Below are 24721 nucleotides of genomic sequence, written 5' to 3'. Positions count from 1 at the left end.
GCCTTAAACCTTTTTCACTGACTGCCCCACACCACTGGAATGCCCTTCCCCTCAATACCCGACTAGCACCCTCTCTATCCACCTTTAAAACCCACCTTAAGATACACTTGCTTAAAGAAGCGTATGAATAGCACTGGATATTACTGGACACGATACATAAAGCTTGGCCCCCTGCAGACGCACTTACCAGAATTCCCTCCTACTGTCTCTGTACGTTCTCCCTACCTACCAATTAGGTCCTCGGAGCAGGAACTCCTCTTCCTTAATGCTACTTTTATGCCTGTAGCACTTATTACCATGACCTGTTATTTATATTATCTGTTATTTATTTGATTACCACATGTATTACTACTGTGAAGCGCTATGTACATTAATGGCGCTATATAAATAAAGACATACAATACAATACTAAGTGAAATTCTGAGGAACCCCCAACCATCTATAATACAGTAGATGTCTGAGATCAGATGCATTGTATGGAACCCCAACCCTTTCTAATAGCGTGTCTGATATCAAATGCATTGTATGTGTAACCCTTATTCCCCCCCCCCCCAGACTCATCGGTGGTGTCTAGGGTGCTTGAGAGCAGATTACATGCGTAGTGGTGGTGCATACCTGCGTGGAACAGGAGGGCCTGAGCTTCCTGCATTGTTATTGGGGAGACAGGACCAGGCTTCTGGGGTGGTAGCCTCCATGTTTTCTTTGTGGTGCAGCGCCTCCATCTTCTATACTCCCAGGAATATGGGATAGGACCTGTATAGAAGAACCTCCCTGGTCCAGGGGTTGAATGCTCCAAACTCACAACACAGTCTTTGTATAAAAGTATAGTCTCTTTATTGGTCAGATCAGCGACTTCAAATGTAGTGGCGACCAGCAGCCACAACAACAACAGCAAAGCCCCGTTATTCACTCTCCTCCTCTCCTTTCCTCCAAGTCTCTCCTCCGACAGGATGGTCTGGGCTTGGGCGTCAATACCCCGCAGCCCACCTCAGAGGTTAGCCTCTGGGTGGAGACTGGATTCTCCCCAACACCCCCAGCAGCGGGGTGAGGGGCATTGGTCCACCGGGTCTATTGTGCTATCAGCTCTACTCAAAGTGGCCGAGTCTCTTTGCTCCTCTCTTTGCTCCTGCACGGCGGCACAGGTGAGACCGCACTGTCTCCTCCAACTCCTCGGACAGCACAGGACTCGCACTCGCCCAGGACTAACAGACCTGTCACTTACAGGAGCGGCTGCTAAATATAGAGTCAGCCCCACCCCTAATGATGTCAGCAGAGCCTCCCCTCTGTCTCGTGCCTGCAGCAGAGTCAGGGGCCTGCGTCTACCACTCAGGGCAGTGCTAGGAAGGGGAAAACCCATGATAACTACTGGTGCCTGCCCTTAACAGGACTTACCACAGTAGGAGGAAGATAGGTATAGCCCGTGCTGTTTACAGGGGGCTACATATGGAACCCCAACCCCCTCTAATAGCGCATCTGAGATCAGATGCATTGTAAGGAACCCCAACCCTCTCTAATAGCGCGTCTGAGATTAGATGCATTGTAAGGAACCCCAACCCTCTCTAATAGCGCGTCTGAGATTAGATGCATTGTAAGGAACCCCAACCCTCTCTAATAGCGCGTCTGAGATCAGATGCATTGTAAATTCTTCTGTATTTGATCCAATTTTCAAATGACGAGAAAATTGCAGGGAACCCTTTAGGGGATGCCTGGGGACCCCAAGGGTTGCTAGGAACCCGGTTTTAAAACCACTGGCGTAGATACAATCAATTGAAAAACAATAGATGCCAACAATTGAAAAAGCAATGGTTCATGTTTTGGAGAGACATCCGGTGGTGACTGCCGGGTACTGCAGGATTAAGAATTTTTGAGCATGGTGAAAACCATACAGACATGGAACATATTTACCAAAGGAGCTCGAAGCTTTCAGACATCTTGCAGCCCAATCATCTGAATAAACTGTAATTATCTGCAGTACCGTTTAGTAAATCTGGGCAATGTTACCTATGCATTAGTGTGCATTTCTGACTATAAATTCTGTTTTGCGGTATGAAGTTTAGGAAATGTATGTATCTGGGTTTTTTTTTTATTAGACACCCGCTAATGGACAGTTTTGTTTGTCTTACCTCGCCCCTGGCCGATTTTTCTGATACCAAAAAAATAGAAAAAAGTGGCCAGACCCTTGTGATGTTCCCTAAGCAGTATATGGATACTGCCCATTCCTGCCTTTGGTTTCTGCCTTGGGTCAGTTATCTGGATAGAAAAGGAGGATTTGTACTGCCATTCAGCAGGGACCAGGATAGGGCCACTGCCATGTGATCGCTGTTATAGCTAACTCACGGCTGTGGTGCCAAAATGTCTCTGCAACTAGAAAGGGATGCCGGACATGTTTACTAACCAGTGATAAGCCATAAGTCCCACTACAAAACCGTAAGACACCTTACAGTCCATTGACTTGAAAGGGCCACAACGTGCCCTATGGATTTGCACCATGCAGAAAGTATGGCCCTAAGTATCTTGCGAGATAGTTACCTCACGAGATGTGGAGTCATGAGCGGCTAACTGAGGTCACAAATGACAATTTACAATGAAAAAAATAATTTATTCAGTGGCCACCCATCACACAATCCATTTATACAACAGGACTTTGAAAAAAACAAATTGCAATGCTTAAAGCTGCAATTTCTCTACCTAAACCCTTCGATTTGGATGGGAACCAAGGAGTTTGTGTGTGAGGAGTCGCCGGATGCACCTACATGGACGCTCCTCTGACTTCGTCGGGTGCACCAAGATGGCCACCAAAACAGGAAGTTAGCTTCTTCATTTAACTGGTAATTGTCTGCACCAAGGCCTATAAATGATCACCAGAGTGATCAGTCCTTTGACCGAGCATGGTATGTCTTGCCTTGTGTTCCTCGACCCTGCCTGGTTCTTGTTACCTTTTGCCTTGCTGAACCACTGCTGGAACTTGGACCGTTTGCCTCTCTCTTGCTCTGACCTTGGAACCCCGTCTACGCTGCCGCACCTTGCCCTGACCTTGGAACCGTTACCCCATCTACGCTGCCTCACCTTGCCCTGACCTTGGAACCGTGACCCTGTCTACACTGCCGCACCGTGCCCTGACCTTGGAACCCTAACCCCATCTACGCTGCCTCACCTTGCCCTGACCTTGGAACTGTAACCCCTTCTACGCTGCCGCACCTTGCCCTGACCTTGGAACTGTAACCCCTTCTACGCTGCCGCACCTTGCCCTGACCTTGGAACCCTAACCCCATCTACGCTGCCTTACCTTGCCCTGACCTTGGAACTGTAACCCCATCTACGCTGCCGCACCTTGCCTGACCTTGGAACCGCTACCTCGATTACGCTGTCAAACCTTGTCCTGAACTTTGAACCATGACCTCGACTACGCTTCCGCACTCTGCCCACGATCCCAGAACAGAACCTGACTATTCTTGCTTGTCTAGGCACCAGATGCCAGGTCAAGGGTCGGTTACTATACTTCCTACCTCTGCCCTGCGGGTCTGTCTCCTGGACTGCAGTTAGCAACTTTACACCACGGAGCTGAACAGCGCTATTTTGAACTCCAAGTTCCCGGGATACTTCCTGGTAAAGGTTATCACTGGTACTTCCTGGGTTTTAAATCTCCCATGTCATCCTATCAACAATGTAGGAGATTAAAGCCGACATTTTGTATCCCCTGAGGGGGACTGAAACACAGGTACACCAGTCAATATCTCGGGAACCAGCTGAACTGGACTGGGAACTGGAGCTGAAAAGAGCGCGAGTCCCATCCTGAGGAAAGAAATGGTGGGAGGGGGAGGAAAAACCAGTAGCCGGAATTTCCCTTATAATGTTCGTAGGGAAACATGTTCATCGGCAATGTCATTGTGCTACTTTTCAGGGTGTGATTGGTTGGTTACATTGTTATTCTTGATTGCTTGAAGTTTGACAGCTCGAAGTTTGTATGAGCACTTAGTCTTACCTTGTTGTTTTTAACTTTCATCTTACTATATTTTCAGTGGATTGATAGTTGTTTCGATGTGTTGGGGTCTTTCTCTCCGGCTTTCTTTACCCGTAAGCTCTGCCAGTCTTACCGAGCGGCAGTGATGTAAGAATGTACTGATGCACCTTTACTGTAAGGACACATTGTCATGACGCGCTTACTACAAGGATAAATCGGACTATCCGTACCGTAGGACAAACACTTTATCTGAGCAAATGTACACACACTCCTAATTCACACATATATACAAATGTTCTCTCTCTATGATAAAAACCTAAAGACATATAGTTTATATACATCAGATTTATACATGTAGTAAGATTGTCTTCACTAACCCACGTCCCTCCCCACTACCCAACTGACCATGCCTCATTGTTTGGCCAAAAAGTTACCACAACTCCAGTTCCGCCTTAGGGAGCGATGTATCAAGCTTAAACAGTGCATTTTTGGCATTAAACTTGCACCAAAATATGTATTTAAAAAAAAAAAAAAACTTGTTAATAACGTACATAAAGGTACCTTGTGCTGATTTGACTGCATTAGTATCTTATGTATCAGTAACAGATCTTGGCCGTGCTTATGAGAGGAGATAGGCTGGAGTTCCTTAACCCAAGGGCTCTCGAGACTCCCCCAACAGGTCAGGTTTGAAGGATATCCCTGCGCCAGCCCTGGTGGCACAATCAGTGGCTCAGTCGAAGGTTGACCCATCTGTGTTGAAGCAGGGACATCCTGAGAACCTGACCTGTTGGGGGCGGAGGGGTCTTGAGGACTGGAATTGGGAGCCCCTGTCTTAAGACAATATTATAATGGGATGTATCTAATTTTCTGCATATTCTTTTACTTTCTCCAAGTATCAGCAACTCTGTATAAAATGCATGAACCTCAATTACCACGTTCCTTACAGTGGTTTTATATCCGTGGGGTTCTATATATATCTGGAGAGGCATATATCAAAAGCTTGGTACATCTCCCCCTAAATATTTACAATCCCACTGCTTCTCTTTGTGTATTTGTGATGACAATACGCTGCATTTGATTTCAAATAAGGAACGTAATTGGAGAAATGATTAGGTGTTCTCTACTCCAGGAAAAAAAAATCCCCAATCTATAGTTTGGCCCAGGGGTGGCCAATTCCAGTCATCATTTTGACTGAGCCACCTGTGCTGAAGCAAGGATATAGCGAAAACCTTACCTGTTGGTGGCCCTTGAGGACTGAAGTATATTATATATTTATTGTGCTGCTCTAGTTGAGGGTAATTGATGCATTCTGTGTAACACATTCTACTGAGTAAAAAAAAAACATTCAACCAGCGGAGAAAAATACAACTAAAGAAAATAACCCAAATGAAAGCGTTAGTGTATAAATTAAATGTGAAACAAGAGCTGCTACCCTATGAACAGCTGATCCTCACTCACCCTCAGTGATCACTGGGAGCCAATCTTGGCTCTGGCTGTCATCCATCGTGAGATTGCATGAGGCCACCGAGAACATGTGCAAACCAATTGTTCATACAGTACAACAGCCCCCACTGTATCTTCTACAACCAAACATATACATTTATATGTGCACATACTTATCCAAACAAAACACCTAGACTTTTCCCATCCACCTCCCGGTGTCTGTCCAGAATAGATATATTTGTATGGGCTTTGTGGTTATTTCTGATATCTATATATCTGCATCGCGTGGCTTTTCTGTGTGTTTGAGAACTCCTCATACATGCTCATCTAATGATGTTTTCCTTCTGTGCACCTGAATTTTACATTGTTTTACCTTCTAGATCTGGGGTGACCAATGCCAGTGCTCAAGGGCCACCAACAGGTCAGGTTTTAAGGATATTCCTGCTCAGCACAGGTGTTGCAGTCTTCGATTGAGCCCTTGAAGCAAGAATATCCTTAAAACCTGACCTGTTGTTGACCCGTGAGGACTGGAGTTGGCCACCTTCTGTTCTAGATGTTGTCTATTTTCCCATTTGCTGTTGAAACCTCATCATTCACCAAGCAGACAAGGCTTTTCTTGAGATAAAGAGGAAGAATCCAGGCAATTGCATGGGCAGAAAGAACAGCAGCAGGAACCGGATGAGACAGGAGAGCTGGGATCTGCAGTCATGTCAAGTCAGTGAGTTGCAATGCAGGCCAATGTCGCACCAGCACTGAAAAGTGTCTGTGCCCTTCCTGGGGTTATATGTACAGCTTAAGCCACCTGAAAGAGCAAGAGGAGTCAGGAAATGGGGAGCTTCCCTCCCACACCGGAGAGAGAGAAGAGGCTGTTCCTTCCCCATTCTCTCCCATCAGGGCTAAAGCTGACTTTCCTTTTAGAGAACGCTTCTATATGGACACTTCATACTCCGTGGTGTCCTGCAATGAAAAGAACAGGGGCGTACAATGAGTACGGGTTAAAGTGGAACAAAAGTCACTTTGTAAAAGGGTCTCTCATCTGTGGCTATTTGATGAGGTCCCACCTGCTCAGTTTACTCATCAACATTACTTATTCTTGTTTACACTCATTCAATATCTGATTTTAATGAAAAAGCACTGTACACACTATAACACTACAGAATAAATGATCCATGTAACATTGTCTATTTTTTATACCAATTGCCCAAGCCCTCAAAGAAATAACATAACCCTTTAATGTCCATAGAGAAAGTTACTTGTAAAAGAGCATCAACCTCTCTAACTTATCTTCTTGAACATGTCAATACCACTGGCTAAGTTTGGCAAGAGCTGTAACTTTTGAATCCCTGGCAGGGTGGACGTGCAGTTCTGCGGCCCTGACGCTGGAACATTTAAGGGGGTCGAGTAGTTATATATAGTCCAATGCTGCCGTTAGGGACGTTGTTGGCCATAAATCTCCATTGACTGCATTTGGGACCTTCAGTTGAAAAGGGCCCAGAGGGCTGCATCAAACTATGCAGCCACAGTGATTCTCTGACAAGAACTCCGCTTCCCAGGAGTATCGAGGAGCTGGATCAGCCTCACAAACACTTTTCACTCTGCTTCTTTCTATCTCTAATCCGGTCCAAATCTGCCCTTTAACCTGTCCAGGCTTGTGGCTCACATTCCGGGGCTCTGGAGTCTAGAAGGGTCTGCAAAGCACCATTCACTGACTGGTTTCACATGGCAGGGCTTCCTTTAGTACTCACTCCTGTCTCAAATGTGGGGTTGTCAAAGGCTGATTCCACGGTAACTTGATCATATGGAGGTGAGGAGGAGGCTGGCAGGCGGATGGGAGATTTCCCTTGCAGCCTGCACATTGGAGAAAGAGAGGCACACGGGAAAGCCGGGATGTTTTTACATCAATATTACTCCAACGTGGGAAAACTGCATTTAATTCGATTGCAGATAAGCTACGATGGCAGTTATTAAGTGTGCACTTACTTGGAGAAATACAGGTAAATGGCTGCTATTACGAGAGCCACCATGATAACAGGAACAAAAACACCCAGCAGGATGTGGGTGCCTTCTACCGGGATGCCGGAAGCAGCTGCCTTTTCCACAGCTGCAATGAGGGCGAAACAATGCAAACAAACAACAACAAGTCGTAAAATAGTTATAAAAACATTACAAAACAAGAAAAAAAATCAGGATCATCTAAACATCACAAAATAGCTCACGAAGCCTTCTCCAGACAGTATATCTGTATGTCAGAACACAGATATACAATGAACCTTGTATTGTACAAGGACAGACTTATTAACACATCATCTCTGTGTTATTTTAGCTAACGAAATATAGGAAGATTGTGGTCCTAGACAAGGTAATGCACACACAATTAATTGTGTCGGCACACCCAGTTTTTATTGTGCTACAAAATATGTTGGTGCATTATAAATAAATGATGCAAGTAATAATATTATTATTATTATTATTATTATTAAGAGAGGGTGATTTATAATATTGGAGACAATAAGTGGGAATGATATTAAAAGGGCTTTTATAGAAAGGATCGGCAGATAGGGTGAAGGTATTTATGTTTTTGTCGGAGACGACACTATGATAAGCTGCTTCCACCCATGGAGAAGGTGATCAGGAACGTATGTGTGCATGTGTTTCTTACTTACCTTCCACGCTTCGGTCGCTATAAAATTCCTTATATGAAGCTGAAAAAAGAGGAGGAAAGGCCACTTGGTACGCGTCTTTTCTCCCTCTCTGTGTCTCTGCGTGCATCTGCCTGTGTGATTCGTTCTATCTGTGTGATACTCTGCGTGTCTCTTCATGTCGTGCTGGCAGCTTGCTTGTCTGTGTCATTGAATTAACATATCTACCTGTACTGTCATTATGTCATTCCATGTGTCCATCTGCTTGTGTGATCTGTTATATCACATTTCCATCTGTCTATGAGCCTGTGTATATTTACGTTGGTGCCATTCTCTATGTGCCATTATATCTGTTAATCTGCATGTCTGTGTTTATTTATGTCTGTGACTTTCTACATATCTGCCTATCATTCATTCATTCATTCAGCATATCTGCCTTTGACATTTTAGGCCGCGCTTATAGTGCCGGTGACGCAACGTCTTGGCAAAACAAATGTATTGCCGCCGTCGCGTGCGCTTATAGTAAGCGCGACGCGACGGAGCGACGCAATTTTTTTAAGACGGTCAAATTTGATTTTTCAGAGGCTGTCGCCACATGTGACAGCCTCAGAACCAATCAAAGACCTGGTCGCCCGAGACGTTGCCGGAAAGCGAATTACAACTTTCACGAGCGGAGACGGCGACGTCATCCGTCGCGTCGCCGTCACCGTCGCGCGCACTATAAGCGCGGCCTTATTTGTCAACATGTCATTTTGTCTAATTATGCGTTCCCTGTGTGTGCATTTATTTGTCTGTTATTGTATCTCTTAACTTTTTTGCTGTGCACTATTGCGTCATTTACATCTCATCCCTCGTCAAGAACATTACATTAGTATTACCTTTGCAGGTGGGTGGCGGGCTACTCCACTGTGAGGGATGTCCAGGGATACACTTGATGCTGTGCTCTCCCATTAACGTATATCCTGCCATGCAAGAAAACCGGAGGGCCTCTCCCGGTTGGTACATTTTCTTTGCAGGTTCCTGATGCCCGTTTTCTGGGGCGCCAGGGTTAAGGCACAGCTCGTATTTTTCGGCTAAACACAAACACATGGACCAAAGTCACAAGCTGGAAGCCCCTCAGAAATGTACCAAATACACTTTGCGTTCCGTTTCACAGAACATTTAATGGGATTAGTATTGATAGAGAGGCACATCAGGTAGTTGACTAAAGTAATCTAGGGCATAAGTATACTAAGAAGGCACATGCTTAGGGCTACAAGAAGCTGACAAGCTCCCAATCAATTCTAAAGCACTGAAGTCTAAAATACTCCAATCATAGGTAATGTTTGTTTCCAGAGCTCACAGCCATCACTCATTTGTATTGTTTGACATTGATAACCCATCTTGAGGTATTACAAGGAGACTGACAGTGTAATAGGAGGGATGAACTTTAACAATCAACAAGGTAAGATATCCCAATGTCTCAGCTCTTTGTTTAATCCATTTAGTCTTTGCATAAAAATGGTTCAAATAATAAGCTTTTTTGGAAAGGATGCGTTGATGACATAACAACAACACAATCCCGCATAGAGCTCCCAAAAAAGGTAGCCCTGCCACTGAAGCCGTCACTTACGGACACATTTGGGGGGGCGGTCGCTCCACTTGGGTACACCAGCCTGACGGTTGTAGCAGGTCACGGTACTGCTTCCGGTCACGACGTAACCTTTGTCACACACGTAGCGCACTGTGCTACCTACTGGGAACTTTGAATTGGAGAGGATCCTGCGGCTGTGTTTCGCATCGCCAGGGTCTGAACAGGCGGTCACTGGAGAAAGAACATCCACAGACAGACATATTGTTACAGGGACTACATGAAGCGTATTGCGGCTTGTGGAATGGTGGCACTCGGCCAGATTAGAGAAGTCCAGCGTGCAACGTAGGAAAAGGAAAAGATTTCAGATTAAACTATAAAGATATTTTCCAAAAAAGGTTGGACATATTTTTAGAAAGCAAAAGGTATACAGAGATATACCAAATAAGTAAACGTGGGAAGAATGCTGATCCAGGGAGTAATCTGATTTCCAATATTAGAGGTGGGTAGGAATTTATTTTTCCCCTTATGAGACATCATTAGATGATATGTCACTGGGGTTTTTCGTTTGCCTTCCTCTGGATCAAAATACTGTAAATACAAATATAGGATAAGGAACTGTTGTCTAAATTTAGCATAGGTCGAACTTGATGGACATATGTCTTTGTTCAACCATCTACTATGTAACTATGTACTATGCAACAATGTAAACAAACAAAAAGGTGAACACAATTCATAAATAAGATCAAATCTGTTAGAAAAGTATAATTACAAGTATAATTTCAGATTATACAACATTGGAGACAACATATTTCCAGACTTAATAGAAAAGATAGCATGTTTACAAATGGAAGTGGAGCTTATGAGAAAGTACTGCTAAGTTCTACATTTAATTGGACCAGGTGTTAATGTCAGCAGGATTCACGATTGGACTACAGCCTGCATAAAAATAACAGATTGTGCTGCAGATTTTTGGGAGAGAAAATAGTTTGCCCAAGTCTAGAAGCCAAAGCTGGACTCATGAAGTTACTCTATACTTCTTTGTCTGCAGTGCACGTTACAAACCAGTAGGGGGAACCCTGGGCATGGAATGCAAACACCCAAACCTGCAAAGCTAAGCATCCGAACAAAAAGAGGTGTTGTAAATTCATGTAGTTTATATAAGATACAAACATGACTGCACAAAGCTCTTCTTCAGATGTGAAGAAGAATGAAGACTTGTCTGTTCTCGAAAGCTGTGTACATCTATAAAGAACTCTTATGTTGGTCCTTTAAAATATATATCATAACCTACAATATACAGTATACTTATGGTAGTGATTTTCAACAGGGGCTCCACGTGCATCCCTAAAGGACTCCCTGCAATTTTCAGGTAATTTGAAAAATTGTACCAAATACAGAAGAATTTACAATGCATCTGATCTCAGACGCGCTATTAGAGAGGGTTGGGGTTCCTTACAATGCATCAGATCTTAGACTCGCTATTAGAGAGGGTTGGGGTTCCTTACAATGAATCTGATCTCAGACACGCTATTAGAGAGGGTTGGGGTTCCTTACACTGCATCTGATCTCAGACGCGCTATTAGAGAGGGTTGGGGTTCCTTACAATGCATCTGATCTCAGACGCGCTATTAGAGAGGGTTGGGGTTCCGCAGAATTTCAATTATAGGGTTCTTTAACCCTAAAAAGGTTAAAAACCACTGTGATAGAGAAACACGGGTGGAGGAGAGATGAGAGGGCAGAGAAGAAATGGAGAAAGCGTGGAAGTCGGGACGCAAACGGAAGAAAATTGACAGAACAGAGAGAAAAGGATACAAGAAAGAGAGAAGAGCAGCGAAGGGATAGGAAGAACACGCACAGGATGGAGATAGCAGGCAGAGTATAAGGCAATGTGGGGAGAAAAAAAAGAAGGGCGTAAATGGTACACAAAGAAAGGGGAATTAAATAGAAAATATAGTGTAACCCTGATTCCCCCCCCCTAGACGCATTTGACATCTCTAGGGTGTGTGAGGGCGGATTACATGTACTGGGTGGTGCGTATCTGCGTGGAACAGGAGGGCGTGAGTCTCCCGCGGTGGTGTGGGGGATAACAGGACCAGGCTTCTGGGGTGGTAGCCTCCATTCTCTTAGTGGTGGTGCAGCGCCTCCATTCTCTATACCTTCCCAGGGTATGGGGTAGGACCCGTATAGAAGAGTGAGCCCTGGTCCCAGGGTGGATGCTCCAGAATCACACAACAGTCTTTAGTAAACGGTAATGTCTCTCTTTATTTCTCCGAGCCGCGCCCGGCAGTAGTAGCAACAACAACAGCTGCAGCAACAACAGCAATCTCCACAGCACACACGACCCTCCACTCTGTACAGGCCTTTCCTCCTCTCCTTCCCTCCAAGTGTGCACTCTGACAGGATGGACTGTGGTGGGGCCTCAATACCCCACTGCCCACCTCAGAGGGTATCCTCTGGGTGGGGGATGGATTCTCCCCATCACCCCCTTATCGGGGTGAGGGGCATTGGTCCACCTGAACTCGGCTCGCTCTCCAAATGTAATAGGCCAGAGTTCTCTCTCTCGCTTGCTTGCTCCCAGGACGGAGCTTGGTCTACTCCTCCAACTCCCAGGACAGAACAGCTCAAGAGCCGGATGATAACAGCTCAAGAGCCGTATCAGAACAGACTGTCACTTACAGGAATGGGCTGCTAAATAGGCTTAGCCCCACCCCTCATGATGTCAGCAGGACCTCCCCTCTGTCTCATGCCTGCAGCAGAGTCAGGGGCTTGCATCTATCACTCACGGCAGGGCTTGAAGGGGGGAAAACCCATGATTACTACTGGTGCCTGCCCCTAAGAGGACTTACCACAGTAGGAGGAAGATATGTATAGCCTGTGCTGTTTACAGGGGGCTACAATAGTATAGTAAAAAAAAAAAGGCAGTAAATGGTAGAAGTGGTAGGAGGAGGCAAAGGAGAAAGAAGAAGGCACATGAGAGGAGGGGGTACAGGAGAAAGGCAGCATAAAATTGTAGAGGGAGAAGAGGGCACACGAGACAAAGAAAAGATAGCACAAAAAATAAGAGATCAAGAAAGACGCGTAGGAGAAAAAATGTACCAGGTTACATAGGAAGAATAGGGCACAGGGCCCAGGGGCGTAACTACACTACTGCAAAACAGGGGTTCCCGAGAGCGGGGGGGGGAGGTCTGGCTGGTCTGGCTGGTCAGCACTGGAAGTTGGGTATGGCCAGAGGTTGGGCACAACTTCCGTGTCAGGCGGCCGGGGCCTTTGTTTGCTGTGGGGCCCTCACGCCCTTGAGTGGAGGGGAATTGAGTGTGAGAGGAAAGGGGCATTGACTGTGAGTTAGATACAAAGGGCAATTGAGTGTGAGTTAGAGAGGAGGGGAGAGAAGGGTGGGAGAGTTAGAGAAGATAGGCGGGGAGAGTTAGAGGAGGAGTGAGGAGGGGTAGAGAGGAGAGGGGGAGGGTTCAAGCAGAGGGAGAGGGTTAGAGCGGAGGGGGGAGGGAGGGTTAGAGCGGAGGGGGGAGGGAGGGTTAGAGCGGAGGGGGGAGGGAGGGTTAGAGCGGAGGGGGGAGGGTTAGAGCAGGGGAGAGTTAGAGCGGAGGGGGGAGGGTTAGAGCGGAGGGGGGAGGGTTAGAGCGGAGGGGGGGAGGTTTAGAGCGGAGGGGGGAGGGTTAGAGCGGAGGGGGGAGGGTTAGAGCGGAGGGGGGAGGGTTAGAGCGGAGGGGGAGAATTAGAGCGGAGGGGGGGAGGGTTAGAGCGGAGGGGGGGAGGGTTAGAGCGGAGGGGGGAGGGTTAGAGCGGAGGGGGGGGAGTGTTAGAGCGGAGGGGGGAGGGTTAGAGCGGAGGGAGGAGGGTTAAAGAGGAGGGGCAGAGGGTTAGAGCGGAGGGGGGGAGGGTTAGAGCAGAGGGGGGGAGGGTTAGAGCGGAGGGGGGAGGGTTAGAGCGGAGGGGGGAGGGTTAGAGCGGAGGGTTAGAGCGGAGGGGGGAGGGAGGCTTAGAGGAGGGTGGAGGATTAGAGGAGGGGGGTAGGGAGGGTTAGAGAGGAGGGGGGTAGGGAGGGTTAGAGAGGAGGGGGGGTAGGGAGGGTTAGAGAGGAGGGGGGGTAGGGAGGGTTAGAGAGGAGTGGGGGTAGGGAGGGGTAGGGAGGGTTAGAGAGGAGGGGGGTAGGGAGGGTTAGAGAGGAGGGGGGTAGGGAGGTTTAGAGAGGAGGGGGGGTAGGGAGGTTTAGAGAGGAGGGGGGTAGGGAGGGTTAGAGAGGAGGGGGGGTAGGGAGGGTTAGAGAGGAGGGGGGTAGGGAGGGCCAGAGAGGAGGGGGGTAGGGAGGGCTAGAGAGGAGGGGGATAGGGAGGGTTAGAGAGGAGGGGGGTAGGGAGGGTTAGAGAGGAGGAGCAGCGAGGGTTAGAGAGAAGGGGGGAGGGAGGGCTAGACAAGAAGGGGGGGCTTAGACAGGAGGGGAGAAGAGAAAATCAGAGGGGGTCCTTTAAAAAATGTTTGCAGGGGCCCCAAAATTTTTAGTTACGCCACTGATGGGGGTGGGAGAGGGTACACAGGATAGAAAGGGTGAGAGAAATGGAGAAATACAAGTGCAAAGAAATTAGGAAAGGCTCAATAGTAAGCATCATACTGTGTGCCTGCACTGCCGACTGTAAAGAAACAGCTCAAAGATTGATACATCTTGGCTGTGGGATCAATAATATTTTACGGTATTTGTCTCCTGTGTGCTCTGAACTCTGTCGTTTTATAGGGTTGAACATTAGGTTTTATTTGGCACTGGTTCTGCACGCTGCGGAGGTACAAATTGCTCAGCTTTACAGCACACTGACTTATCTGATCTCATTCTGTAGTGTTTGACCGTACCAGGTTATTATTTAAAGTGTAGGAAATAGCTACGCGAAAACATTTCCAAATCTTTCCCCCACGTATCGATCGCACATATCCCCTTCCACAAGCTTACAATGGAATTTTCCTCTCTTGGTATTACACCCTTCTTGAAATTGAACATGCTGCAATATAAATCAGTACTGAATATTGCTGAATGTGGCTGCATATCGCTCACCATGGACCTGATATAGGTTATTACACCCATTAATGGTAATGGTTATTACACCCATTAACACAATGCCAGATTGTAATGCATGATATTTACAACACAAAACAATCCGGCTCCATTGAAAACAATGGTAACAGGTATATAACGTACGCTATATTCTCTGCATTATTTCCTGCGTTAACGGGGGTAATAACGTCTGCTACAGCTGTAGTGCTAAAAAGTAGCTCTAGAACAGGGGTGCTCAACTCCAGTCTTCAAGCTCCCCGCCCCCCAAAACAGGTCAGATCTTCAGGATATCCCTGCTTCAGCGTAGGAGGTTCAATGAGCCACCTGTGCTGAAGCAGGGACTGATTGAGCCACCAGTGCTTTAGCAGGGACCGATTGAGCCACCTGTGCTGAAGCAGAGACTGACTGAGCCACCTGTGCTGAAGCTGGGATATCCCGAAAGCCTGACCTGTTGGGGGGGGGACTTGAGGACTAGAGTTTAGCACCCTTGCTCTAGAGAGTTGATATCAACAAATAACACTGATAATTTGTAATAATACCTGAAATCAACACAAAATCAGCATGGCAGACAGCGCAGTGCTCTGCAAACCTGTGCTCTGCAAACCTGTGCTCTGCAAACCTGTGCTCTGCAGGCTCCTCTGGCAGAGACCTTGCTTAAAGTTGCTCAATATTTAAAGGTGCAATTCATGCGCTTCTTAATTTTTTTTTTTTTAACATGGGGCTGAACCCCATTAATTTCAGCTCCAAATACACCAAAGTGGGTGCTGGCATCTCGCCAAAGTTTAAAGCTCCCACGTCACGTGGGCCAATAGGAAGCCGAACCTGATGACGTCACAGCTTTCTATTGGCTCGCAGGGCGCGGGAGCTTTAAAACTCCGCCATCGCGTGAAACCTTGCTAGCCCAGAGGAGTGGATACCGGCACTTCCTGCGGAGGGCTGTATCTCCGAAAGCAGGGGGTCCCCAGAGCTGAAATTAATGGGATTCAGCTCTGGCGACCCCCCTGCTTCAATCCAATGTTAAAAAAAAACTTGGACAGCTGCATTAAATGGAGAGTCAGAGCAGAAGAACACTCGGAGACTACGTAAGGGGATAAAACAGTATAGTGTGTGCCAGGAAGTGGGGCTTTAACACTAGTACTAGGTCTATCATGGGGAATATGGGACGCAGAGCACAGATAAGGGTCCAGCAGCTATGTCAGGTCTGGTTTGCACATGGAAAGCCATTGCAAGTTCATTGAACACTTTTCTAGTTCAATAAGCAGAAAACAAGGCAGACTTGGGCCTCCGCGTCTTTATGTTGGATTACAGAGGGGGGCGGAGGGGCAAGCCCCACGCACTACATTGATTCTGTTCCCATACACTGCAAATAACAGGCAGAGAAAAGGACAATCGTAGAAATATAACAATGAAAAAGAAAATTAGATAGGAACCAATGTGTGAATAATACAAAACTCGCTAAACCCTTAAAAACAAACAAACAAACCCCCCCCCCCCCGGCAGAATATAAGTAATTTTTGCATGTCATTTCCCAGAATCCCTTGCTGCAGTGGAAGTGCTGTTTGCTGGGTGTTACTGGTGAAAGACAGGGTTGCAGACCTGTCTAAGACATGCAAATGAATATACAGGAATATTTACAGTTGCTTTATGCTTTACTGTGGAGGGTTTTAGTCACTTTTTTTACCCACCATAACCTTAATAGTCGTGGTATATATATATATATATATATATATATATATATATATATATAAGAAAAAAGAAAAAACTGCTGCGCTAGCTGGAAAACTGGACAGATGGGTAAATACATATAACAATGGTTGTTTACCAAATGAACCAATGTATAATAGGTGATATATCAGTATGCCACAATAGACAAACAAACAAACAACAAAAAACACACAGACAGGGAAAAAGGGAAAAAGGGGAAAAGGGGAAAAGGAAAAAGATGCCCCAAAAAGAAAAACGAAAGTGTCTACAATCAGCTGCTGGGTGTCGCTGCCAGTCCTCAGGATCAACAAGCTTCCTCTCAATCTATAAGACAAAAAGAGGACAGCGCGGCTCCCATAGCATCTCATCCCCGGCTGCCAACTTTCGCAGGATTTGAGTATCAGGAGGAGATTGTGTGCGCGCATCTCCCTAACGTCCGCAGCAGGAGCCGGTCTAACACACTACACGGAGGGTCCTGCGGGTGATGTTAAAGACTTTTTAACCACTGCTTTCAATCAATTTATATATTGTAAGTGTAGCCAGGACCCCGCTTTCTTCCCCAATTGTTGTGTGGGGTGGGAGATGCTGCACCTAGGGAACGCTCCGATAACGGAGGTTCCGCGCAAGAGGGAGCCGCCATGTTAGGTTGGCGCCGGCGCAGTACTGTCTTGGCAGAAGGTTGCGCATGCGCAGACAAGGGGAGCAAAGCCCGCGAAGGAGGAGAGCTCGGGGAGGAGGGGAGTTAGGGGACTACGGGTCCCAGCAGCCCCCGCGGTCCCCCGTGACACAGCAGAACCAATCAGGTACGAGAATAGGGAGGAAAAGGAAGTGGTGGCGCGCACGAGGAGTCAGAGCTAGCTGTCAGAGGAAGGAGCTCCGGTGTAGGGAGGCAGGCCGCCCCTACCTAGGCCGCATGCCCCAGACCCAGTTAGGCCCTGAGCCCCAGTAGAGTGCAGCGGAGTTAGGGACTAGCCATAGTCAGGTTCCAGATCCCCTTCTGTGATACGATTCGCTACCGGGACAGTTCATAATCAGTGGGAGGCCTGGGACCAGGCCCCGCTACGAAGTCGCAGCGTGTCTGGGTGGGATCGCCCCGGACCCCTACGGGTGACGTCATCTACGCCCACGCCGATCCTTTGTGAAGATAGTTGCAGTACAGGAGTGCCCGGCAGGTAAACGTCAAGTGCACCAACGGTACCATTTTCACTCCGGGACACGGTGGCTGCGCAGTCACCACTTATACATCCACTGACTCCCTTGGGGGTGGGGGAACGTATTCCACGCGGGAACTGGAGACGGGGTGGGATCACCCGGTGAAGGGAGAGGGAGAGTGAGCGTTTAGCTGGACGCTGGTAGTACTGTTGGTTGCTACAAGTAAACGTATATTGGTTAAGGTATATCGCTGTGTGTGTGTTCATGTACATAAGGTCCTGCGAAGACCCACTTCCCCTAGGGCGGAAGCTGTCGCAGGTGGAGGCGCTGCACCAAGTCATAAGTATTGTGAGCACCCCAGGCTCTCCGTGGCAGAGGCTTAGGCCCTGTGAGCCTACAGGTTATACAGCATATGGTAGTGGCCTGTGTTCAGAGGCTTAGGCCCTGCGAGCCTACAGGTTATACAGCATATGGTAGTGGCCTGTGTTAGATAGGAACCAGGGCTACATAAGTGTCCTTATTCTATCAGCATATACCATCATTAAAATACAGTATTATGCTATGGGAGCTGCGCTGTCCTCTTTTTGTCTTATATATATATATATACCCAGCCTAGAAATATTGCAAAGCAAGTATAAACCAACCTCACACTGATGATACCCATCAAGGTTGAAACATGTCTGTGAGTGGTTTGACTTGCTTTGCTAGTCCCATGCTGTGCTTAAAAGCTGTGTGAACGGCGATGCATTTGCTTATATGTGCTTCATGTGAATGGATATTTCAGGCAAAAGGTGACACATTGTGTGCTCATTTGCATGTCATTTCCCAGAATCCCTTGCTGCGGTGGAAGCACTGTATGCTAGGTGATAATGGTTGAAAGGCAGGGTTGCAGACCTGTCTAAGACATGTGAAAGTGCTCACAAGTGATATTCTTTATTGGCTATATCAGTGGTTCCCAAACTTTTTCCGCTCAAGCCTCCCCAAGGCGATCAGGATTTTTCCGCGGCACCCAAAGTAAAAACAAAGTTGTATATACATACATAACAGTTGCAGTGCGCAGTTGGTGTCTCTCTCAGACACTCTCTCTCTCAGACACACTCTCTCTCAGACACACTCACACACACACTCTCTCTCTCTCTCAGACACACTCACACACACTCTCAGACACACTCACACACACACTCTCTGACACACTCTCTCTCAGACACACTCACACACAGTCTCTCTCTGACACACTCACACACAGTCTCTCTCTGACACACTCACACACAGTCTCTCTCTGACACACTCACACACAGTCTCTCTCTGACACACTCACACACAGTCTCTCTCTGACACACTCACACACAGTCTCTCTCTGACACACTCACACACACAGTCTCTCTCTCTCACACAGTCTCTCTCTCACACACACAGTCTCTCTCTCACACACACAGTCTCTCTCTCACACACACACTCACCCTCTCACAGACTCACCCTCTCACAGACTCACCCTCTCACAGACTCACCCTCTCACAGACTCTCACATACACACACACACACACACACACACACACACACACACACACACACACACACACACACACACACACACACACACACACACACACACACACACACACACACTACCCCGCACCCCCAATACATTTAAAAATTACCCCCACACCCCCAATACATTTAAAAATTACCCCCGCACCCCCAATACATTTAATATTATCCCCACCCCCCAATACATTTAAAAATTACCCCCACTACATTTAAAAATTAACCCACACCCCCAATACATTTAATAATTACCTCCACACCCCCAATACATTTAAAGACAGGGAGGGGAGAGAGACAGGGAGGGGAGAGAGACAGGGAGGGGAAAGAGACAGGGAGGGGAGAGAGACAGAGGAGAGAGAGACAGAGAGGAGATAGGGGGGACTGACTGATGGGGGGGAACTGGGTGAGGAGATGGTGACTGACTGGGTGACTTTGACTGACTAGGTGGGGGTGTGACTGATTGGGGGTTACCTCTAGTGTCACACACACACACACACACACACACACACACACACACACACACACACACACACACACACACACACACACACACACACACACACACACACACACACACACACACACACACACACACACACACATATACACACACACACACACACACCCATACACCTATATATATATATATACACAAACACACACACACACACACACCTATATATACACACACACCCATATACACACACCTATATATACACACACACCTATATATACACACACACAAACACACCCATATACACACACACACCCATATACACACACCCATACACACACACACCCATATATACACACACACACACACACACACACACACACACACACACACACACACACACACACACACACACACACACACACACACACACATCCATATACACACACACACACACCCTTTCTCTCCCATATATACATACACACACACACATACACGCACACACACACTCTCTCTCATTCTACACAGACGGGGGGGTCGGAACAGAGGAAAGGCCGCGACCAGCACCACCACCCGCTCCCCCCCCTCCTCCCGCGCAGACAGCGGGAGCGCCGGGGACAGCGGTGGGGAGAAGAAACCCCCCGCTACCACCTCCATGCAGGCAGCGGGAGCACCGGGCATGTGGGGGGATCAGAGGTAAGCGGGGACCTGAGGGACATCCCCGCTCCCATCTCCTGCCCCGCGGGCTGTCACGCGCTGACAGGGGGAAGCGGGAACCCGAGGGACATCCCCGCTCCCATCTCCTGCCCCGCGGGCTGTCACGCGCTGACAGGGGGAAGCGGGAACCCGAGGGACATCCCCGCTCCCATCTCCTGCCCCGCGGGCTGTCACGCGCTGACAGGGGGAAGCGGGAACCCGAGGGACATCCCCGCTCCCATCTCCTGCCCCGCGGGCTGTCACGTCCTGACAGGGGGAAGCGGGAACCCGAGGGACATCCCCGCTCCCATCTCCTGCCCCGCGGGCTGTCACGCGCTGACAGGGGGAAGTGGGAACCCGAGGGACATCCCCGCTCCCATCTCCTGCCCCGCGGGCTGTCACGCGCTGACAGGGGGAAACGGGAACCCGAGGGACATCCCCGCTCCCATCTCCTGCCCCGCGGGGTGAAGGGTGCTGCGGGGGGAGGGTGATCATGCGCCGATGCTGCCGGGGGGTGGCGGTTTTGGCCGGGGGGGTGAGGTGTTAGTGCTGTTGGGAGACATGTCTCCCGGTGCTGCTCCTCCAGCGTGCGCAGGGAGAGCCGGCGCCGGGTTCAGCGTTTTTTTTTTTTTTAATTTGCTGGCCCTTGTTTCCCGCTGCTGGCGGCCCTGATCGCGGCGCCCCTCTAGCCAAGCCACGGCGCACCAGGGCACCGCGGCACACAGTTTGGGAAACACTGGGCTATATGCTATCGGTGAAGGTTTTTTGTTGCCTATTTCACCCACCATAACTTAAAAAAAAAAATATATATATATATTATAAGTTCTGTATTTTTCAGACTTTTTAGTCAACCACAAATATTGAAAATGTACTACTCACAGAAAAGAGAGAGTGATACACATTCACAGAGGAGGGTTCCTTTATAATCAGATGGAGTACAGAGGTGAGGGCAGGCTCTTCAGAGCAGTAATTTCGCTACATTATTGTACCAGAACATGTTAGTGTAAAGAACATACTGTATTAATGCATACTATTATTTTATGTCCTTATTGTACTGCACTGCAGCATGTGTTGCCTCAGGCTGCGGTCCCAGTAACTGCCACAGCGCACGGCGTGGCGTGCGCTGTGCGTGTAAGCACCGCCCCTCAATGGGGCTGGGCCCAGAATTTCACCTTCACGCTGAAGGTGCAGCCGCGCCGTACTGCAAGGTTTTTTACAACTCAATGAAATTGAGTTCAAACCTTGCGACGGAGGCGTGGCCACACCCCCCACCGGCGGTTCACCCAATGAGGGCGAACCAGCCGCGTGACGTAATGGCCACGCCCCTGCGAATCCCCGACCACGCCTCCTCCCGTCGCAAGCTTCCCTCTCTCCTGGAGACCGCAGATCGCGGTTAGCGCTGTGCACGCGCCGCCCCCCCCCGCCGGGCGCGCGTGTCACAGACATGACTGGGACCGCAGCCTTAGAAATAAATGGTAACAAATGAGATACACACTCATAGAAAGGAAACACTGATACCACTCACACATAGACAGAGACACACAAACACATAGAGAAGACAGTCACACATAGGAGAGGGACTCTCAGAAGGTAGTCAGAGATAAACACTAATGAGGGAGTCACAACGCAGACACAATGAGGCGTGACGTGAGCAACACAATGGGGGTCATTCAATAAACTGCCAACAGTGCAGATCGGGGCAGAAACTCGCATTGTCTTTAATGAGTTTCCATAGGATAGTGCCCAATTTGCTCTATTACAGATTAATGTATAACCCATAAAGAGGCACTGCAGAGTGAGGGAAGGGTAAGAGCAGGTGAGGGGTGGGGATCTGAGAAGCACGCTGAAGATAATGAGGCTCCCATTTAACATCAATAGACATGCTAATTTGGATCAATCAGCATCTGCAGAGTTCTATAAATAAGCACGAGCAGGCGTTGGGTGCCTCGGCAAGCAGGGACGCAGTCACACAATATGCTGCTGATTTCACTACTGCAACACAATGAGAAGATGACAATAGCAGTGGGACCTGGAGAGAGAGAACCATGTGACTGGAAGGGCTTGTCCAGACTACTCTGCCTCTGGGACAATAACAGCAGGAGTGTGTGTGTGAGACAGGCTGTTCTGCAAGAAAGGGCACGATGGAGGCGGTGGAATGGAGATGTTGCCCATGGGGGCAGGAAATCTACGATTTCGTCATAGGGGGTGACGAGACTCCCGTCCGGCTCTCTGTTTTTCCAACTGGCCCACGTTGACAAAGTGGTGCTATTTCATTAAAGTGAACGAGCCATAAAGTATCTTGTGGCACTGGGAAGTGTTTTATGGAGTAGCCATCAGCAAGCAGCACAAACCAAAACAGGTTACCTGGATATGTAATGTGATCCAGTCCTGAAACAGCTAATTCTAGGGCTTTCCACACTTCTCATGATAGCCTTAGTAGTGAGTGTGGCCTCTAAGTGCAGCCACTACACACAATATAGATCAAGCAGCCTTGATTTTGTCTTGTGGTTCTGCCCTCTGAAGCTAAATGCTCTGCTTGACTTTGGGCACGTCACCTTACCTCCCTGTCTCTTATGTTCTGCTATTGGATTATAAGCTTTGTACACAGGAATTCATTTGAGGGTTTCAGAATCGCCTGACTGCACGAGGGATGCAAATCCGAGGAACAAATCAGCACCAGACTTAGAAAATAGAAAAATAATTTAAAGACCTTCACTGGTTTCAATAACCTCTAGAATTAAATGTAAATCCTAGCTCTGACATACAAATCCCCCAACAAAGCTGCCACCTCCGTGTATGGCAGCCCTCAACTCCTTCTACCGCCCACGTTCCTCCTCCCTTATAACCTCCTCTCACTCTGCCTGAAAGACTTCTCCTGTGCTGCATTCTTGCTCTGGAATTTCCTAACATGCTCCATCAAACTCTCCTCCAGCTTCCCGTTTGCCTGAAAACTCACCTCTTTAAGGAAGCCTGACACCGCCCTGACATCCACAACCCCCAAACCCAAACGGGACCACCTGTACGACTGGACAAAACTCCCGAGACATACTCTCACAACGACCAGCCACTGTTTTTGTCTCAAATGTGCGCCTTATTCCTTGTAGATTGTAAACTCTCATTAGTTGGGCCCCCAGTACAGCGGCGGGCTAGCCTGGGGGTCAAGAGGAAAATTTCCTCCTTGGCTAGTCAGATTTTAAATAATTGGGCCAGTTGCAGTGAGGAGAGAAGCAGGGTCCGTGTGCAGCTCAATGCAGAGTCTGACCATTAGGTGGTGCTGCAGAGCTCATCCTCTTCCAGGCCGGCTCAAACTCTGCAGTGTGCTGGTAATAGTAATTGTATGTATATGCACGGCTGCCGGTACAAGTGTGCCAGGCCCAGCAACTCTAGAGGGCACGACCCAACGGACCAGAAGCATAGGAAAAAAGCTGCTTATCCCTCTCCCTCTGTAATAGGCTGAGCAGCCTGTCCAGTGGCGTAGCTAGGCATGCCCGGGCTCCTGGGCAAAATGTTTCTATTTCGTTGGCCGCACATGCGCGATCGGACCTTGCCGGTCGTTCATGCACATGCACGACTGGCAAACTCTGCCTGGGCTAAATCTATGCCCCTGGGCCTGTCACTCAACCAGGGACAGCCAGTGAGGCTGCACCTTCCTTCCCCTGCCTGCAACTATAGGAGGAAGCAGTAGGGCTGGGGCGGGGCTCCACAGTACAGCTTGGCTGTTTCCTCCCGGCTTCAACCTCTGAGGCTCTGGGTAGGAGCTGAATAAGTAGCAGACTCCCTTCCCACTCACTTCCTGTCCGAGACAGGAAACAACTCACCACCCTTCCATGATCCACCAGACCCACAATAAGTACAGGCAGAATGGATGTGCAGGGGTTAATGGTAGTGTGTGTGTTGGGTAAAGGGTTAATGGCAATGTGTGGGGGTGGAAAAGGGGTTAATAAACATGTGCACTGCAGGAGTGACTCAGGAATTAACCTGGGTGGAGGGTGCATCTGACCTGGCCCAACAGAGTGAGGAGGTAATGATGGAGGGGTCATCTGACAACGTACAGCAGGGTGAGGAGGTCATTGGTGAGAGGGAATTTGACGAGGCCCAGCAGGGTGAGGAGGTATGGGCAAAAGGAATCAGAAGTTATGTGTGGTGTGCAGGCAGTGAGGGGGAGACAGGGATGGAGAGCGAATGATACAGAGTAAATTAAGTCACAGGAGACGAGGCAGTTAAAATCTTTATACCAGGATCATTCATTGAGCAAAAAGGTAAGTGAAATAAATTGTAAATTTATTTGCATGAAAAGCCATACACACAGTGGAACACAAAATACAGGCAAAAAGACACACTTACTTGGGAACTGGGTTAAAAAAAACTAGACTCTCCTAGGTGCAGGGAATTCTAAATAAGGATATTCCCCTGACCGGGACTTAGCCCGAAATGTCCTGGAACTCAAATCGTCATGAAATTCCAGACGCCACCGCTACGTTCTCCTCTGTAGGAC

The 24721-nt window shown here is 48.2% G+C and overlaps 1 protein-coding gene across 1 annotated transcript in view; it reads right to left on the bottom strand.

The window, feature by feature from the left end:
• Positions 1 to 2578: 2578 nt before the first annotated feature.
• SEZ6 (seizure related 6 homolog) overlaps positions 2579 to 24721 on the bottom strand; it is a 130233-nt gene continuing 108090 nt past the window's right edge. The window contains exons 10-15 of the mRNA XM_075593076.1: positions 9656 to 9847; positions 8922 to 9116; positions 8068 to 8106; positions 7385 to 7505; positions 7150 to 7252; positions 2579 to 6361 (exon numbers count right to left, since the gene is read on the bottom strand). Coding sequence (XP_075449191.1) covers positions 6332 to 6361; positions 7150 to 7252; positions 7385 to 7505; positions 8068 to 8106; positions 8922 to 9116; positions 9656 to 9847 — 680 coding nt within the window. The 3' untranslated portion in view covers positions 2579 to 6331. The remainder of the gene's footprint in view (positions 6362 to 7149; positions 7253 to 7384; positions 7506 to 8067; positions 8107 to 8921; positions 9117 to 9655; positions 9848 to 24721) is intronic.

This window comes from Ascaphus truei, chromosome 3 (genome assembly GCF_040206685.1).
Source record: "Ascaphus truei isolate aAscTru1 chromosome 3, aAscTru1.hap1, whole genome shotgun sequence".
Lineage (NCBI taxonomy): Eukaryota > Metazoa > Chordata > Amphibia > Anura > Ascaphidae > Ascaphus > Ascaphus truei.
Note: the sequence above shows the minus strand (reverse complement) of the source record. Positions and strands in the feature narration are given on the sequence as shown.